General features: G+C 49.0%; 1 protein-coding gene across 1 annotated transcript; it reads left to right on the top strand.

The window, feature by feature from the left end:
• Positions 1 to 215: 215 nt before the first annotated feature.
• abhd17b (abhydrolase domain containing 17B, depalmitoylase) lies at positions 216 to 12,598 on the top strand (the record flags this gene model as incomplete). The annotated part of the gene is made up of 3 exons (XM_080531000.1): positions 216 to 682; positions 11,580 to 11,759; positions 12,379 to 12,598. The coding sequence occupies 3 exons, from the start codon at positions 216 to 218 to the stop codon at positions 12,596 to 12,598; spliced, it is 867 nt and encodes a 288-aa protein (XP_080387126.1).
• Positions 12,599 to 15,000: the final 2,402 nt, after the last annotated feature.

The following is a 15,000-nucleotide window of genomic DNA, read 5'->3' as shown; positions in this document are numbered from 1 at the left end:
TTCCACCCCTATTTCTCTCACACACACACACACTTTCATCACTTCCCTAAAACTCTACAACACCTGCTTCTTCTGTCTTTAGGTTCCGATCAAGCCAGTCAACATGTCTCACGAGTCCCACGAGTCCCCCACTTATTCCATGACATGAGTACTTGGTAGTATGCATGTTAGGCTAACTGCTGTTTCCCCCCTCCCCTCCCCTCAGTGATTCGAGGATGAACCACCTGTCCCTGAGCGAGCTGTGCTGCCTGTTCTGCTGCCCGCCGTGCCCCAGTAAGATCGCCTCCAAGCTGGCCTTCCTCCCCCCAGAGCCCACCTACAGCCTGATGTCCGACGACAGCGGCAGCAAATGGACCCTGCACCTGTCGGAGCGGGCCGACTGGCAGTACTCGGCCCGCGAGAAGGACGCCATCGAGTGCTTCATGACGCGCACCTCGCGCGGCAACCGCATCGCCTGCATGTTCGTGCGCTGCTCGCCCAGCGCGCGCTACACGCTGCTGTTCTCCCACGGCAACGCGGTGGACCTGGGCCAGATGAGCAGCTTCTACATCGGCCTGGGCTCCCGGATCAACTGCAACGTGTTCTCCTACGACTACTCGGGCTACGGCGCCAGCTCGGGGAAGCCCTCGGAGAAGAACCTCTACGCGGACGTGGACGCGGCCTGGCAGGCGCTCCGGACACGGTGAGGGTCCCACTTTTTAGGGTGTGTGTGTGTGGTTCTCTGTCTGTGTTAGGGCTTTCACACCAGCAAAGAACCGTGCTGGTTCGCGTTCGGAAACCTCCAGTCCGAACGTTGGCGCTGTCTGGCGAACGAGCCCACGTTCATACCAGTGTATCGTTCGCCAGACAGCGCCAACGTTCGGAGGTTTCCAAACGCGAACCGGCACGGTTCTGTGTGTGTGTGTGTGTGTGTGTGTGTGTGTGTGTGTGTGTGTGTGTTCATTCGTGTTCTGCGGCTCGCTTGGTAGAGCACGGTGCTAACAACGCTTAGGTTGCGGGTTCTATTCCTACTCGGACCATATATACTGAAAAGTGTACATGCACTCGCTTCGGATAAAAGCGTCAGCTAAATGGCTTATTCTATTCTATTCTATTCGGTGGGTGGAGAAGAGGGGGATGATCTGGGAACGGGTCGGAATGGATGTGGTTGGGAAGACGAGGAGGTGATGAGAATGCGATAAGAGACACAGCGATAGGAGAGATAGAGAGAGAAGGAAGGACATTGTTGTGGGTGCGTGGCCGGGCGGCGTGTCAGAGGAGCGGCTGTGATGTGGTGGTGTGAGGAGGCCGTGTCTGCAGGCTGGCTGGGCGCCTGTCTCTCCTCCTCATCCTGGAGGGCCACCGCCCGCCTGCCTACTCTCCAGGCAATGGTGTTCTGTCCTTCTGCTCCTCTTTCCATCCGTCCATCCATCCATCCGCCCGCCCGCTCGTCAATGAATCGATCCCCCACTCAAGCCCGGCGTCTCTCCTCCACTCCTCCTCTCTTCCTCTCTTTGTCCTCCCTGACATCCTCCCTCTCCCATCCCCCCTCTGCAGTCTAGTTTATCTAGCTGGCTTACAGGCGGCTCTGTTCTGGACCCTGATGGGGTCCCCATGTTGAAACGCGTACACACACACAAACAGAGACACATACACACACACACACACACACACACACACACACAGATCTATGGCTAAGTCCCCCCCGTCCTGTCCCGTCCTCCTACAATCTCAGCTCAGCTGTGTGTGTGTGTGTGTGTGTGTGTGTGTTTGTGTCTCTCTGTGTGTGTGTGTCTCTGTGTATGTGTGTGTCTCTGTGTGTGTGTGTGTGTGTGTGAGAGAGAGATATATCTACAGAAGAAGTTGGCTGACTATTATGGAGTGCCACTTGGGGACAAATTCTCCCACTGTTGACACTGACTGGAATAAATGGTTCCTTCTTATAAATAGTCCCCCTTGTCCCCAAGAGGAAGTCCCAGTTATGTTAAACAGGAAACTCATTACCATACAGACCCTAGGCCTACATGCAGCAAAATTCTGTGGCTGTGAAACCTGTCTGTCTGTCGGCTAACCAGTTCTACTGTGCTGTTGTCCCTTCTCTTTGACTCTAGCCATTCTGTGGCTGATCTTCCTCCTACACGCATTACCGCATTTGTGTGGCTGTGTGTGTGTGTGTGTGTGTGTGTGTGCGTGTGTGTGCGCGCCCTGCTCTGTATACACATGCTTTGTGTGGTGTTTCTCTTCTTGTCAGACTTGTTCTTCTCAAGCCACTCACACACACACACACACACACACAGGCTAGGGGCCTACACACAAACATTGACACCCGTGACTGGCACAGAAAATCAGCTTTTAAATTTCATTCCGTCAAAGCACAACAGAATCAGGCTTTATCACATTATCCTTTGACAGAGGGGGATAGAGTGTGTGTGTGTGTGTGTGGTGTGTGTGTGTGTGTGTGTGTGTGTGTGTGTGTGTGTGTTCATGACACTCGGATTGGAAATGACACAGTTTCATCGCCGTTCGTTTACCAGAGATGACAGGACAGTTTGTGTGTGGTTCTCGGACACACTGACCCCATTTCCTGCTCGATTTAAAAACCGATTCCCATTCTGCGCACTGATTGGCCTCCTCCGCACAATGCTCCCGGGGGTCTCTGACTGGCTAACGTTTCTTTTATTTAAAGCCGCTAATTTTGCTGGCTGGTTTTGAAGCTGTTTGAAGGCCCCCCCAGGTTAAACGTCTGTCTGTATGCTGCACCATGCGTACTGGTACCAACAAGGCTCTTTGTGTGATGAACCCCCAGAGCCTTGGCTCCTAACCAACCAACCGAAACTCTCCTTCAGCTGGTTAGACGCTTAAGAAGGAAACAGCAGCAGCAGCAGCAACAACAACAAACTCTTTCTCCCATCCCTCCGATACGGGGCTAGAGTCCAAGACGTGGCCGACATCACAATCTGCCTCTCCCATTAACACTGTGACACAGCTGATAAGCCGCGCCTGTAAAACTGCACGTGAGGGAGGAGGTGCCAGTGATCTATAGGCGGAGGGATACGGCGCAGAGTTGTTTGGCGTGGTGGTGCGTTCGTTGGTCTAGGGGAGGCGGTGTGGCTTTGATCATCGTACTAGTGTTTTTTGGTCTCGCAATGCGCAAGTTATGCAATGCACCGGTTGTGCACGCGATTGTGACAGAGAGCTTTGTGGGTTTTAGCCTCTTGGTTGGCTGGTTGGCTGGTTGGCTGGCTGGCTGGTTGGCTGGCTGGCTGGCTGGCTGGCTGGCTGACACACTCGCAGTTGAGTTGGCCCTGGATCAGCCCCTTTGAGGGAACTGCCCCAAAGCCTCCCCCCCTCCCCCACGTTCTCTTTGTGAATGAGTTGATTTGACAGGAAGCTCTGGTCCAACCGGAGTCATCTTCCCCCAATGTCTTTGTCTAGTGGTCCCATGGTGCATGGGTCCCTGTGGCTGGGGTGTGTGTGCGTGTCACGGTCGGTCCTGTGCTCTACCTTTACACCACACTGGCACACACAGTGTACACACACACAGTACACACACACATACACAGTACACACACACAGTACACACACACACAGACACACACATACAGTACACACACACACAGTACACGCACACTCACAGACACACACAGTACACACACACACACACACACACATACAGTACACACACACACACACACACACACAGATGTCTGACCCAAACCGTGCTAACTGTCACACAACAACATCACTAAATGAGGTCAGATGAGGACCATGGGGAGATGGATGTCCGTGGAGGCCTGGGGGCCCTTCTGCCTTCCAGCCCAGCTGGAACACTCCCAGGGGCAGGAGCCAGGTAGCGGTAGTAGTAGCTAAGTAGTAGGTTGTAGCATAAGTAGGAGGTAGTAGGCTTAGTTAGTAGTAGGTAGTACTTAGGTCTAAGTAGGTAGTGTGTCTGGATTGCAGGTCACATTTAGTCATAGTGCGTACACGTAGGGTTTAGGGATGCTCCGATCTGGATTTTTGGGGCCGATACCGATCACCGATTTTCTTCCTCAAGATCAACCGATACCGATACCGATTTTTAAAAAAATACATAACTGTAGGCCTACTGACTGGATAGCCTACATATTTTTTGCTTTTTAGACAAAAGTTTTTATCCATTAGGCACCAAGCAAACGCAGACCCATTTTTATGGCATAGGCCTATCACCCAGTTAGGGCCTGAAGCCCAAGTCAGTCGATATGGCTGTATAAAAGACATCATAAACGTGGCCTTCATGTTTTACATACTGTTACGTCCTCCTATGTTTTCTGTTCAGTTATCTGTCTTCCCCAGGAAAAAATAAAAAATAAATAAAAAAATCGGTTTTTGCGATCGGCCATTTTTGCCGATCACCGATCGAGTCATTTGGAGTGAAATCGGCCGATTTAAATCGGTGGCCGATAAATCGGAGCATCCCTAGTAGGGTTAGGGTGCTTTCAGAGAAGCCATGGGGGGAATGTTTGTGATCGTATTGGAAAGGATGAGGTCATTTGTTTTGAACATAAATTTGATACTGTTTCACATGAACAGCTCTCTGCATGTCTCTACCGGTTCTCCTGCTCTTATGCAAGTTAAATGTGGCTGGGAGAGATGTGTGTGTGTGTGTGTGTGTGTGTGTGTGTGTGTGTGTGTGCGCGTGCGTGTGTGTGTGTGTGCACTGGTCTGTGTATGCTTCTTTGTTCCGTGGCAGGGCGAGGCCTCTATCTCTCTACCTGCGTAGTGAGGTGACTCAGGGTTGAGTCAGCAGGTGTGTCCCGCACAGCTGTGGGCCTCTCTGCCTGGACGGAAACACACACACACACACACACACACACACACACACAAGGTTTATTGATGCCCTGACCTAGTGCCAGAATGTAGGGAGGACAGCCAGTATCAGGGATATTTCATCGAGGCCCCTCACCTGGCTGTGTGTGGCAGTACCATCTGCTGTCCTCACCACCCAGAGAGAGAGAGATGGATGGAGGAAGGGAGAGTAAGAGATGGGAGTGAGAGAGGGCGGGGAGAGAAGAGCAGGACAGAGGACAGCAGCACAGAAGAGCAGAACTAGACAAGCCCTCAGAAAAAATAAGACACACTGTGTTTCTGTTTCTGGTCAGAAAGGGTGTGTGTGTTTCTGTGTGTATTGGAGGGGGTGGAGAGGGAGGGAGAGAGAGAGGGAAGGAGAGAGAGGGAGGGAGAGAGAGAGGGAAGGAGGGAGGGAAGGAGGGAGGGAGGGAGAGACAGAGAGAGATTTCCATAGAATAGTGCTATATCATTTTCTTTTCACTTTGACTTGGAGGCGTTCCAACAGTCAATCCTCCTTGTCTAATATTGACTGGTAGCCTAGCAACAGAGAAGAGATTCTAGATAGAGGCGGTACTGCAGCAGCAAAGACAACAGCCTGCGCCCGGGAGGGGAAAAGTAACTTTGCGATCGATCGTATTGATTTGTAGACAAATTAAGGTCCCGATAACAGTTACCTGGGACACACACACACACACACACACACTCGGGAAGGGCATCCCATAGCTATAGGCTAAGTAGTTTGGGTACTCGTGGTTTTGAGCGTCATATGGTATGAGAGAATGTTGCCTTCAGGCCTACACAAAGGCCTCAGTGTCTGGGATGGAACCAACCACTCTCCAGCCTCAGCTCCATACTGACACACACACACACACACACACACACACACACACACACACAGATATACACTCACCGAACACTTTATTAGGAACACCTGTACACCATCTCATTCATTCAGGTGGTGTAATTGTGTGGGGAATGTTTTCTTGGCACACTTTGGGTCTGTTAATACCAATCAATCATCGCTTGAATGCCACAGCCTATTTGAGTTTTGTTGCTGACCAGGTGCATCACTTCATGGCCACAATGTACCCATCTTCTAATGGCTACTTCCAGCATGATAATGCACCATATGACAAAGCAAAAATTGTCTCAAACTGGTTTCATGAACATGACAATGACTTCAGTGTTCTTCAGTGGCCATCCTACCGGATCTGAATCCAATAGAACACCTTTGGGGTGTGGTAGAACGGGAGATTCACAGCTTGAAAGTGCACCTGAAAAGATCTGCAGGAATTGCGTGATGCAATCATGTCAACATGGACCAGAATCTCAAAGAAATGTTTCCAACCTTGTGGAAGCAACCCCATAAAGAATTGAGGCTGTTTTAAGAGCAAAAGGAGGCCCTACCCAGTATTAGTATAGTGTTCCTAATAAAGGTTGTGTGGTAAATGGACTGGGGGGAATAGAGGCCATTAATGATGTAGGTCCTCTTCTTCAATTGGTACACAGTACACTATTAACCTGCTTTCTCTCTCAATCTTTCTCTCAATCTTTCTCCATCATTCACGCTCCCTATTTCTCTCGCTCACCATTCCTCTTTCACTTTCACTTGCTCGCTCTCTCTCCCCCTCCCCCTCCCTCTCTCCTCCTCCCCCTCCCTCTCTCCTCCTCCCCCTCCCTCTCTTCTGTGCGTCTTGGTAGGACTGCTGTTCAGTATGTTAGGTGAATGTCAGTTTTAACACATTGATCACAAGACATATCCCCCATCCCAAACTAGTCCATGGCAGAACCGGACCGTTTGGGTCGACCTGTTCTTCTTGTTTCTGTGGAATGTCTATGTATCCATATGTCTATGGCGATATTAGACTAGCGTCATCAGACGTATGGGATGATACTGAAATGTTGCCCCACCTCTTCTGGGTTCAGGACAGGACCCAGCCATCCTTTATTCTGTTTAGATTCCTTGGTCTAGGATACCGTACGTCTGATCACACTGGTCTAATGTCTGTGGTCCACCATAGAGAGCTCCACCACAGAGCACTCTCCACCACAGAGACAAATGGATTTGTTGTTTAAGTCGCTTTGGATAAAGGCGTCTGCTAAATGGCAAAAATTTAAAACATTTAAATGTAGGAACCTCCACCACAGAGAGACCTCTCCACCACAGAGAGACCACTCCACCACAGAGAGACCACTCCACCACAGAGAGACCACTCCACCACAGAGAGACCTCCAACACCAGAGACACCTCTCTACCACCACAGAGAGACCTCTCCAACATCAGAGAGAGACCTCTCCAACACCAGAGAGACCTCTCCACCACCACAGAGAGACCTCTCCACCACAGAGAGACCTCTCCAACACCACAGAGAGACCTCTCCAACACCAGAGAGACCTCTCCAACACCAGAGAGAGACCTCAAACACCACAGAGAGACCCCTCCAACACCAGAGAGAGACCCCTCCAACACCAGAGAGACCTCTCCAACACCAGAAAGACCTCTCCAACACCACAGAGAGACCTCCAACACCACAGAGAGACCTCCAACACCAGAGAGACCTCCAACACCAGAGAGACCTCTCCAACACCAGAGAGACCTCTCCAACACCAGAGAGACCTCTCCAACACCAGAGAGACGACCTCCAACACCAGAGAGAGACCTCTCCTCCACCACAGAGAGACCTCTCCAACACCAGAGAGAGACCTCTCCACCACCAGAGAGAGACCTCTCCTCCACCACAGAGAGACCTCTCCAACACCAGAGAGCGACCTCTCCAACACCAGAGAGAGACCTCTCCAACACCAGAGAGAGACCTCCAACACCAGAGAGAGACCTCTCCAACACCAGAGAGAGACCTCCAACACCACAGATAGGGCTTTCACACCGGCAAAGAACCGTGCCGGTTCGCGTTCGCGTTCGGAAACCTCTGAACCTTGGTGCTGTCTGGCGAACGAGCCCGCGTTCATACCAGTGTAACCGGAACCATCCGCGGCATCAACGCTGGGTGATGAAGGGGCGGGATAAACAAACATTTCACTGGAAAAGAGGATAATATCTTCCACTACAGTATCTGAAATAAACACAATTTTCTGTGAAACAAAACAAAAGACACTTTCTATATGCGTTCTTTTACTAATCAGCTGCTCCATTACTGGAATAGAATGGCTTACGAAATTTGCGTTCGCGCATGTCCGCGAGCGTGTGCGTGTGTGTGTTTGCTGAGCATGTGAAGAAGATGGAGAGAATAATGACACTTTTGATATTGTTTTTGATCACTAATGATTAGATTTAGATTAGATTACATGTTGTCTACTTCCTCCTTGCTGGTCTCTGCAGCCTAGAATATGACACACCCACTGACGACGTCACGGTTCTACGTTTCGTTCTCGCTTGAGAACCTCTATTTTTTGGTGCCCGCTGCGAACCAACTTTTCAGGTTCCGAACCAATTGAGCTTCGGTCTGAACGCGCCGGCCCGTTCCAGACTTGGTTTGCGAACGCGAACCGGCACGGTTCTTTGCCGGTGTGAAAGCCCTATGAGAGACCTCTCCAACACCAGCGAGAGACCTCTCCAACACCAGAGAGAGACCTCTCCAACACCACAGAGAGACCTCTCCAACACCAGAGAGAGACCTCTCCAACACCACAGAGAGACCTCTCCAACACCAGAGAGAGACCTCCAACACCACAGAGAGACCTCTCCAACACCAGAGAGACCTCTCCAACACCAGAGAGACCTCCAACACCAGAGAGACCTCTCCAACACCAGAGAGACCTCTCCAACACCAGAGAGACCTCTCCAACACCAGAGAGAGACCTCCAACACCAGAGAGACCTTTCCAACACCAGAGAGACCTTTCCAACACCAGAGAGACCTTTCCAACACCAGAGAGACCTCTCCAACACCAGAGAGAGACCTATAACATCAGAGAGACCTCTCCAACACCACAGAGAGACCTCTCCAACACCACAGAGAGACCTCTCCAACGCCACAGAGAGACACCTCTCCAACACCAGAGAGAGACCTCTACTCCACCACAGAAAGACCTCCAACACCACAGAGAGACCTCCAACACCAGAGAGAGCATCTTGGATGGAAGGGGGAGGATGTGATGTGATGCATTATAGATTGGTTTGGTCTCCGAGGACTAGATTGACGGGGGAGGGGTGGCGTAACCATGGAGCGCGATCCGTGAGGTGAAGGGTGTTCAAGCTGACATTCAGGCGAGTAGGAGTAGGAGAGAAGATGGTCGAAGTATCCTGGGCCTTGATCCTTGTTCAAGAGCGCAAGGCGGCCCGTGTTTAACAGGGCACAACGTTGCGGAATGTCTAGGAATATATAGGTTATTATGTAGAGCAGTACATTCCTCGGATACGTAGAGAAAGGAACGGTGTTGGTTCTATTCGGGACAGGCTTTGGACGAGCACTGCCCACACACAACACAGCTACTTATCCGTTATCCACATCACCTGATCCACCAGTAATACAGCCTCTGTGTGTATCAGCTGGTTCATATTAAACTGTTCCACATCAACATGACATGAACGGTTTGTTGACAGCCTCTATCATGTCTGTGTGTGTGTGTGTGTGTGTGTGTGTGTGTGTGTGTGTGTGTGTGTGTGTGTGTGTGTGTGTGTGTGTGTGGAAGAGGGGCTGGCTGCAGTAGCCTTTACATTTGCATATTCACATGAAACATTTTTGGCATTTAGCAGTCGCCTTTATCCAAAGCGACTTCCAAGAAATACGTTTGTCTAAGTAAGTGAATCATCGATACATCAGTCATCAAAAGACAAATAAGTCTATGCTAGGACCAGGGGCAATTGGCAGTCACAATGCTAGAAGAAGCAAGAATTACTTCTTAATAAAGATAAGAATGTAGCAACGTTGACGGGGCTCCTGGCCTATTCAGAAGGGACTAGCGTCAACAAGAGATTGATGCTGAATATCTCCTGCCTTGAGTGTTTGAGCCCACGGTTCTACACATGATCCCACGGTTCTACACACGGTTCTACACATGATCGACGTAGCGCAGGAGCTTGCGGCTCTGTCCTCTGCTCTGTTTAGAAGCCACCTTCCTCTCTTGTCTTAGTCATCTGAAGCGTTTGACCTTTCTGTGACCTTTAGCCCCCCCCCCCCTGTCCTTCTCCAGTGTCCTTCTCCCTCCCAACCCATTCGGTGACCCTCTCCGGTCAGAGATTAGAGTCTAGCTGTGATTCTTCTCACATGAGTGTTTTGGTATTTGTGTACAGTGAGCCTGTGTTTTAGCCTAGCCTACAGCTCTCACAGATGATAAGCCTAGAGTTGTTGTTGTTGTGTTTTTTCCTACAGCTGTTGAAGGCTGCCGTGTGTCTGTGCGTGCGTGTGAACGTGCGCGCTCTGACCTGAGGCAGGTTCAGAGCCGGGTCGGTCAGCTGACTGTCGGCTGTATGGGTCACGTTCTTTATAATCAGCTCTGGAATGTCTTCTCTCTCACTCTCTCCCTCCTTGTCTGAGTCATGGGAGTTCTGTGACTGGCTTCTCCTGGTTTTGAGAACCGTAGCCATCGGTAGCGCTGAATCATATGCACCTACAGTAGTTGCAGTTATGTAAAATTGTATGATGTATGATATATTTTAATTACATTTACATTTTTGGCATTTAGCAGACGCCTTATTCCAAAGCGACTTACAATCAATACATTTGAATACTAAGCATGTGAATCAGCAGTCCACTATTCGTTGCAGGAAGAGTACTCTAGCTCGGGCCCGGGGCCATTGATAGAAGGAAAAACTTTCTCCCTATTATCGCCTTCTACTAAATTTTTTTTTTTTTTTTTTTTTTTTATGTTTAATTTTAATGTTTGATATTTGTGATTTAAGTATGTTTTATATGTTAAATGTTATTTGTAATGTATGTTTTAAATGTGGACCCCACTAAAAGTAGCTCATGCCTATGGGTATAGCTAATGGGGATCCTTCCAATAAATAAACAAATAAACAGTTCGAAGTATTTTCAGTTCATTATGAGACTATGGTGGGACAGATTAGGTGGCCTTGTAATTCATGGGAAACACTGCAGCAACCCCCCCCAGTCACCAGCTCACATCCGGCTCCCTCCTGGGGTGGCGATCGAACCAGAGACCTTCCGATTGCTGGCCACCTCGGTTACCTGACCTCTAGGTTACCTGCCACCCCAACAGTTTTTGTAAGCAGCCTGAAAATACCATATCATGGAAACACTAGTCCCAGTATTCAAAGCTCCTATTGGATTATTTCTCATTGCATCTAGGCTAATATAAAGGTAAAGATGACTGAATTCCTTCACATTACGCCCTGTGGGCGTGCCAGTCGAACCACACGGCCCAGCTCATCCCCTCTGGTCTCGTGCTGACTAGGATAGGCCTCTTATCACAGGGCATGCTCAGATAGGACCTCTGACCAGAGTGGTGTGATGATCATCGTCATCATTATCTTTAGTCACAGTATCGGATACCAAGTCCATATAGACCTGTATCTGATAAGGGTTATATGCCCAATGGTGTGTGTTTGTGATGAAGAGTGACTATGGAAATGATAGGTGTCTGTGTGTGTGTGTGTGTGTGTCTGTGTGTGTTTGTGTCTTTGTTTGTGTGTGTGTGTGTCTGTATCTGTGTTTGTGTGTCTGTCTCTGTGTCTGTCTCTGTGTGTCTGTCTCTGTGTGTGTGTGTCTGTCTCTGTGTGTGTGTCTGTCTGTGTGTGTGTGTGTCTCTCTCTGTGTCATGCTGTTCTGACTTCGTCCCGTCTCTCTGCTCCAGGTACGGCATCAGACCAGAGAACGTGATCGTGTACGGCCAGAGCATCGGCACGGTGCCCTCCGTGGACCTGGCGGCACGCTACGAGAGTGCCGCCGTCGTCCTGCACTCGCCCCTCACCTCGGGCATGAGGGTGGCCTTCCCCGACACCAAGAAGACCTACTGCTTCGACGCCTTCCCCAAGTGAGCTTCTCTCTCTCTCTCTCTCTCTCTCTCACTCGCTCTCTCTCTCGATCTCTCTCTCTCGTTCTCTCTCACTCGCTCTCGATCTCTCTCTCACTCGCTCTGTCTCTCTCTCTCTCTCTATCCCTCTCACTCCCTCAGCCCACTCCCACACTCCCTCACCTCCTTTTCATGACCATTTGTAATTATATTACATAATACAATGAATGCGTTGTTGTGATATGTCAAGTGTTTACCATGATCTGCTCTCAGCGTTGGCTACAGTGGTTCAACAAGTACAGTGCAGTGGCAGTAATACCTGTAACACGATCATATTGAATTAGTTTCAGAGTATCAGAAATTAGTTGAAGAGTATCAGAATGTGTTTGGGTAGAGAATCAGCACCTTTGGAGTCACTCCACACTCAATAGTGCCCTCTGGTGGTTAGTGATGGCATTTCACCTCCGATGGAGGAACTGAGCTACCAACTTCCTCACATTGGGTTCTAATCCTGTCGACATGATTTGTGTCATCATAGTGATAGACTTGCCTAACTGTTTTCTTCTTTTTCTTTCCCTGTGTGTCTGTGTGTCCGTGTGTGTGTGTCTGCGTCTCCTCCCCTCGGCACAACCAACCCAAGCATCGACAAGATCTCCAAGGTGACGTCCCCGGTGCTGGTGATCCACGGGACGGAGGACGAGGTGATTGACTTCTCCCACGGCCTGGCGCTGTACGAGCGGTGCCAGCGGCCCGTGGAGCCCCTGTGGGTGGAGGGGGCCGGCCACAACGACGTGGAGCTCTACGGACAGTACCTGGAGCGCTTGAAACAGTTCGTGGCCCACGAGCTCGCCAACTTGTAGAGGGGGCGGGGAAGTTCACTTAACTAACCCCCCCCCCCCACCACCCTCTTGCCCACCACCCGAAATACCCACCCTGCTGCAACTGTGAACATTACAACTTAAAATACCCATACCCTTTTTGGTTTTATTTCGTTTTTTTTTTTCCGGATTTAGATTTTTATAATTTGAAGTGTGTGTGTGTGTGTGTGCACGCGTATTCACATGACCTAGAGAGTCTAGAAGGATGGATATGTACACAGAAGAGCCTGTGTGTGCGTGTGTGCGTGTGCGTGTGTGTGTGCGAGTGCGTGCGTGTCTGTCACATTGTTGCTGCCTTTCAGAAGGATGCGGCCCGTGGTCTTGATTGAGGATCTCTGGGAGAGTTCTGTGGACCAGCCACGCTGGAGTCCGGACATGACCTTCAGTCTGACTCAGAGAAGCTTAGCCCGGTCCAATGTGGTCAACATGGACGTTTTTATTTTTGTTGTCGCTTATTTTGTTGTCAAATGTTTTATAAATAAAGTTTGCACGTATAACATTTTGACTGAGAACTGTAGGAGACAATACACTGGGCATTTGATATAGCCGTGCCAGTGTTGCCAAATGTTAAGCATATCGGAGAAGAAAACACAACTACTTTGTACGAACCACGCTCTACAAAGATCTCCAAAGGTGTGCAAAAACGTTTTATTTTATTTTATTATTATTGTTATTATTATAACTAGTTGTTTTTTTCTTTATGTATCGTTTCAGTAAAACCACTATGACTCCATCGTCGTATGAACTATGTGACTTCAGACACAGTGAAATGCTGGATAGTTCTACTTAAAAGACGATATAATAATAACAATAATAATAATGATGATAATAATGATAATAATAATACTACAGTATAAACATGCAATGTAATCGTAACCATAGAGTTCTTTTAACACTTCAGAGGAATAGTATTTCTAGATATTTATTTTAGAAACAAACTTCTGTGGTCAGGTTTGAGTACCAGGTAACTCTTCATTACATGGTCTCAACGAAGCAAAGCTCATGCATCTAATGCCATACAGCGTTGAACAACAGTGAGGGTCATCCATCTAACCTGTACGAGGGGTTGGGAAATGTTTCGTCGGACGTCAGCTCGACACTTAAGGTTGTCATTGAGGACACAAACTACACCCCCTTTTTCTTTTTTTTTGCCCTGTCATCCTTCCCTCTGAAAGACCGCATAATATTCTGGATCTGTTCTCCATGAATGACGCTGTTGATGCTGAACGAGGCGAACAGAAGAAGCATTACCCAACCACACATTCTGATTATGTATTACAAATGCAATGACTTCCTAAGTCCTTCGAAGTTGTTACGGAGTGGCATACTGCTGCATGCCACCACACGGCTAGCGTCTGTTACCCGTAGGGCCCTGTTCAGAAACACCCCCTAGCCCATTCGCCCTAGATACTTGTGGAACTGAAAGGATTGGATCGGTATCGTCGACATGGTAGGAGCTCCATCTGATAGACGTCGGGCCGGTTTCACAGACGAGGCTTGAACCTAATCCTAGAAAGCATCTTCACTGGAGATTTCGTTGGAGATTTTACATTGAAAGTGTCATTTAGTCCAGGACTAGGTTTAAGCCTTATCTGTGAAACCAGCCCTTGGTGGAATTTTTACTGTTTTACAGCGTACCTAGCGTAGCGAATCCTTTCCGATCTACAGCAGTGACTGGGGAGTAGGCCAGTGGCTTGGGGTTGTTGTTGGACAGGGCCTAGCTGGGGCAAGCACTGGCTAGCCCAAGCCCCAGGGTGCTACCTTAAACCTTCAGGTCTGATTGGCTGTTACTGGGTGAAGTTGCCCATAGGCACAGAATTCAGTGGAGGCTGGCCGAGGCTAGAATGTCGTGGTGTTATTCCTTTCCATGCTTTGCAATGAGCTCATCCTCCGATTTTTCTCCCTCCGCCAGCCTCCCCTGGCACAGACGTAGGATCAGATTAACCCCACCCATATGCTAATGTGAACCATTACTGGGATAACACAGGGGCTGACCCAGGGTCGGCGTCTCTGGGCGACTTCACCCTACTCTTGTCTGGCTTGCTCTGATGAACTGAAGACTGTTGAGATTTGGTTGTTGATGTTTATTAGATTATTTGAGAAACTTTAGGCTTGGTTGTTGCTGTTGTCAGGTGATATTTGACTCAACTTTTTTCCGTACTTTCAAGGTAATGCTTTTATTTCAACCATTTTCACTTTGTAAATAATGTTTGTACTGGACATTCTTATTTCACAAGCCTCTGTATTATCTCGATTGTAGTTATTATTACTACTGTAACAGTTGATATGATGATTAGGCAGCGATCTTTGGTGAGGCCATTTTGAATTCTTTAGATGACCTTTGAACTCAATTTGGTCACCCTGACTGATGTCATTTCTATTTT

This window comes from Nansenia antarctica, assembly GCF_963989245.1.
Source record: "Nansenia antarctica genome assembly, chromosome: 5".
Classification (NCBI taxonomy): domain Eukaryota; kingdom Metazoa; phylum Chordata; class Actinopteri; order Argentiniformes; family Microstomatidae; genus Nansenia; species Nansenia antarctica.
Note: the sequence above shows the minus strand (reverse complement) of the source record. Positions and strands in the feature narration are given on the sequence as shown.